The 5167-nt window shown below is 42.8% G+C and overlaps 1 protein-coding gene across 3 annotated transcripts; it reads left to right on the forward strand.

Moving 5' to 3' along the window:
• On the forward strand, window positions 1-4666 carry ttpal (tocopherol (alpha) transfer protein-like). Of its 3 annotated transcripts, none has more exons than XM_068331407.1 (6): window positions 1-97; window positions 561-769; window positions 1139-1382; window positions 1465-1658; window positions 1915-2025; window positions 3033-4666. In XM_068331407.1, exons 2-6 carry the CDS (start codon window positions 578-580, stop codon window positions 3309-3311), a joined length of 1020 nt encoding a protein of 339 aa, XP_068187508.1. In that variant the 5' UTR covers window positions 1-97; window positions 561-577; the 3' UTR covers window positions 3312-4666. The 3 variants fall into 3 exon arrangements, with proteins under 3 accessions (XP_068187508.1, XP_068187516.1, XP_068187498.1); XM_068331415.1 differs by lacking the exon at window positions 1-97 and adding an exon at window positions 101-184; XM_068331397.1 differs by lacking the exon at window positions 1-97 and adding an exon at window positions 124-224.
• Window positions 4667-5167: the final 501 nt, after the last annotated feature.

A 5167-nucleotide genomic window follows, 5' to 3' on the forward strand; every position in this document is an offset into this window, starting at 1 on the left:
CGTACAAGTCGCACTGTGCGGCTGCAGAACACCACGTGCTTGATATGGACCAATGACAGAGGGTTATTCTCTACCCGGAAAAGGATATTCCTGACAGGTCGGTTGTGATTTTTTTTTAATGCTGATTTACGGTCGTGACTTTTGTGTTTTGATGACGTTTCATCACTTACAAATGTTTTCTCATGTAAGGAGTCCATGCGTGTCCTATTCGATTAATGTTTAACGTACGTTTACGCTCTTTTTCAGCCATTATTTTTACTTAAGTTCCGTCGTATCAGTTCTACACAGGATCATGTTATTAGCCAGAGTCAGGGAAGAATAACTACAACGGCAGTCATAACACATTGAGAACAGCGGGACAAACCTCAGCTATCAGGACCGTTGTAGCCTTCCTTTTCTTCCTCCTTCCCTTATCGATGATCAGTTTATTTCCAGTAATGATACTGTCGTGCAGTTTAGCTAAAACGGGACTATTAGATGTACACTCAGCCCCTGACATCTACTAGAAGCTAACGTGACAGTCTACAAACTAGTCTTTGTTCATGTTTCTCCTCAAACAGCTGCAACCAGTCAGTCCATGGCTGAACATCATGAGTCCAGTCCGCCTCCAGCAGCAACTGCGGGACACAGTTGGTTCCCTGGACCCCCTCCACCCACCTATTCCTGCACTCTGACCCCCGAGCTGGTGGCCAAGGCACGGGAGGAGCTCCAGGAGAAACCAGAGTGGCGCCTCCGGGATGTTCAAGCGCTAAGAGACATGATACTGAAGGTTTTGTGTTTGGGGGGTTTTTTCTCACCATATCGACATTCACACAAACACAAACTGTTTCCTTGTTGATATGTCTGTGCTGGATGGCTCCTAAATAACTCATGGTAAATGGATGATTCCGTGTGACAGGAGGAGGTTTTTTTGGGGTCGTGGAATTGGTATGAGTAAGATCAATGTCGTCATAGTGACATCATCATAGTGTGTGTTACACCCTGGGTGGAGTGATTCAGTCATCTCTTTCGTTAGGGTGAGAATTATTTTATATACCCTGGAAATGGTGTTCTGAGAGTTGGGGTTTTAGTGAGATATTTTACGAAGTACAATATTACAATCTATGCCTTTTTAACCAAATGTAAAATCAATTTACAGGAGCAGCCCAACCTCAGGACCAGGCTGGATGACTCATTTCTTCTTCGCTTCCTGCGGGCCAGGAAGTTCGACTATGATCGTGCCCTGCAGCTGCTGCTCAACTACCACGCAGGCCGTAGGGCATGGCCAGAAGTGTTCCAGGACCTGAAGCCATCCACAGTCAAACACGTCCTGGACCTGGGCTTTCTCACAGTCCTGCCCCAGCCGGACCACAAGGGAAGATACATCCTCTGTCTCCGGCCAGGTCGGTGTCAACCTCACAGGGCTATAGGTGATGGATGGACGATCTCTCTCTGTGTAAACTTATCATCTATCTACTTTAACAGGAAAATGGACTCCAAATGATTATCCTTTTGTCGACAATGTGAGAGCCATTTATCTGACTCTGGAGAAGCTGATCCAACCAGAGGAAACTCAGGTTAACGGGATTGTCATCTTAGCCGACTACACTGGAGTGGGAATGTCTCAAGCCTCCAATCCAGGCCCATTCCTCGCTAAAAAAGTCGTAAGCATCCTCCAGGTGAGATGTCTGGTATTTAATGGAGCTTTCACGTTAGGAAATAAACATATTTTATAACAAACATTTTTTTCTGAATTGATCTATAAAAGCAGCTTTTAGAAAATTTAACTTAAATAAACCCTGGCATTCACAGCAGTTGCCCTTTTGTTTGTTTTTCATGTGGGTTTCTATTTACACACAGGAACAAAACACAAAGAGCAGCTGTGACTCTGGCGTGACTTTGCTGTGACTCCTCTGCTTCTCTTTTCTTTCACAGGATGGGTTTCCGATCAGAATCAAGGCTGTTAACATAATTAACGAGCCCAGGATTTTCAAAGGCATCTTCGCTATAATTAAGCCCTTTCTAAAGGAGAAGATGGCAGAAAGGGTAACTATTATCTCTGACTATTTTGTTTTAAACAAAGGATTACTTTGAATCACATTCCTCCACTTAATCTGCAACCCCTGCTCCAGAATCTATTTTAGTCTTTGAAAATGCAAAGCAAGAATTTTGCTCTTCAGAGGATACAAAACCCCACATTTTCCAGAGTCATGAGAAGAGTGGCTTTGTATTGATTTATTTGTGCTGATGGTAATTAATTGGTTGTTCTGTTGGGTTGGGTCCACAGACCTACTTTGTTATCCATGCAGTTGCAGTCAGGCAGGCGTGCAGTGTCCATTTAGCTTTGTTGTTGGAGCTGAGGTCACATAGAGTTGGAAGCAAAATCATTCAACATCCCTTGTGACACAGCATGTGGCATTGATCAGCTGTTTGAAATACAGCAGATATTACAAGTGTTTATCCAATGAAATGACCAGCGGCTCCAGTTCTCCTTGAGACCCTTTGGCTGTAGACCTGGTCTCCACAGAACAGCATCCTGAACTTTCTGGGTCTGATGCAGATGGTTCTGGAGCCTCTTTGCTGGGCTAGCAGTGGTGAACATCTTTCTTTTGAACGCTGCTGTGCTATGAATGTTGAAAAATGTTTGAAAAATATGTGATTTGAAAATGTGTAAATTTATAAGGGATGAAATTTGGGGGATCAAATAATTTTTAAACCACAGTCAGAAGCATTTTGTATCAAATGTAGAAGAAAATTAAATATATATATTTAACCTGCTCTAAATATGTTTTCTCCAGGTGAGTCTGATTCTCCATTTGGTTTGGATCATTTTGCTTCCAATTATAGAGTCGTTCATTAAGTAGAACATTCACTGGAGATCCACAAGAACGGTTAATTACAGGATTTTTAAATCAACACAAGGAGCTGAAAGCTACAAAACTGAAATGTCACCTTCCACATGCCAGAAAACATTGATCGCATCCGCTTTAAATGAAGACGATGGTGAGAAACTGACGTTCCTGACATGTCGTCTGTGCTGCTCCCCCTTGCAGTACATCCTCCACGGCTCAGACCTGCGCTCTCTGCACCGGAACGTCCCCCGCTCGGTTCTGCCTCAGGAGTACGGCGGCACCGGGGGCCAGCTGGACATGTGCGCCTGGTCGAGGCTGCTGCTGGACAGCGAGGAGGAGTTCATTGTGGAGTTCTGCCAGCCGGATCCGCTAGAGGGCGTCATGCTCCCGGATTCCATGCTGTTTGAGGGCGAGCAGCCCAGAGGACAGGATGACGACACCTTCAAGGGCCTCCGCTCCCAGCTTTACTATTGTTACTGATGCACGGGTAGAAAGGGGGGCATACACCCCCATCACTGAGAGGACAGTTCCTGTTTCATTTGAAACATGTATGTAGATTTATACATGAAAAGTTGCCAATATGATACAGGTTTTATTTTATTAAACAGCACTATATTGTAGTTCTAGTTTACACGTAGCCCAGAATCTAACCACGGATACCAGGCAGCTGCAGGCTCCGGCTCAGACAAGAAAAGAAAATGAATTGCCAACTATTTTTTTAATCGATTAATCTTTTTTTTTTTTAAATCAAAAATTGTCAAATCCCTAGATGTTTGTTGCTTTTTAAACGTTAAGACTGAATGCTTTTTGGGTTTGGAGAAAAGAAGCAATTTGGAGATTCCCCAGTCATGAACATTATGTGTATTTTTCTCATCACTTGATGATGAATCATTATTTGCAGCCCTAGAACAGATGCACGCTTCACTTTTTTTTTTTCTCTCCAGTTGTCAGGCACCCATATGTACACAGAAATAGAAAATTGTTTTTAACGAGATGCATCCTTGCCTCCTGTCCTTTCTGGGTTTGAAAAGATGCCTTTCTAAAGTGTGTTTGCACAGAGAACCTGAGGACATGATCAGCACTCCTGTTTGTTTTGCTTCAGCATTACCACTTAGACAAGTCATCTGGGCATCAGCCTCATTACCTTCAGCTGAGGTGCGTTTTTTTCCGGACTGAGGACGTCATGGGAAACCTGTTTTATTGTACGTGTGAGCAAGTCAGGATAGCTTTACGATGGATGGTGACAACCCCCACAGCTCCACTCAGACAGACTGGAGGCAGGTTATGTGTGAGGATCTAATGCCTTGTACTGTTATTAGATTTTCTTACATATCATAAATTATGTTAGATTTGTATGCACCAAAGCAATATTCCTCTTGTCAGATGACAGCAGATATGCCGCTGTTAGTTAGCGGAAATAAAAAGCTTCTGGAGAGGAAGGGCAGATTCAGATGGGTTTTTTTGAACACTCAACTCATCTGCTGCTTTATTTTCTCCGCCTCAACCCGGATTATTGGGCGGGTTTTTTTAAGTTCAGATAATCTGCCTTGTATTTTTTAAACCTTTCTGACCTGTTTGGCTGTATTTTGTTTCTTAGTCTTAAAACACTGTCATCACTGATCACAGGAGACACAAGAGTAAGATGACATTCAGCCCTGACGTCATAGATATCCGCTTTGCCAAATTTACGGTTCTGTTCTGTGGCGAGAGCCCAACTAAAGCTTGAATTCATTGTTGGTCTTTTATATTTTTATTTTAAGCATGTATGTGATTGTAAGCTGTATTGTGTTGCAAGATAGCTATCAAAAGAAGTGAAAACAGTAAACACTTAAAGTCCTTGGTGATGCGTTGTGTGGTGTTGATGCATTCCAGGTTGTGATGTCATAAACACAGTATTTAAAACATATCAATATTGATGTATTTAGCACGCCACAGGCTGCGAGAGAAACCCACTTCCTGGTGAACCAATCAGGGTTGGTTGAAGTTAAGTGAATTGCTGCCAGAGATTTTGAGTCCAACATGTTTTACAGTGATCTCATCCACACACACACACACATACACACACACACACACACACACTCCAAATAGGAGTGCAGGATTAAACAATAACATAACATGAATTTTATTTGTCAGCAGTGCTGAAATTTGTTTTGCAACCCAGCAGCCATTTTATGCAAGAGAGAACATACAGTATATCACACACATATCACACACACTGACATGACACATATTGACAACATGGAAACATAGTAGTTGAGAGCACTTGTCCCCCACTCAGCTTATCTCCAGTTTTGCTCCTGGTTGAGCATTAGAGTGGATTGATGAACGAAGGACTT

This window comes from Antennarius striatus, chromosome 2, assembly GCF_040054535.1.
Source record: "Antennarius striatus isolate MH-2024 chromosome 2, ASM4005453v1, whole genome shotgun sequence".
Lineage (NCBI taxonomy): Eukaryota > Metazoa > Chordata > Actinopteri > Lophiiformes > Antennariidae > Antennarius > Antennarius striatus.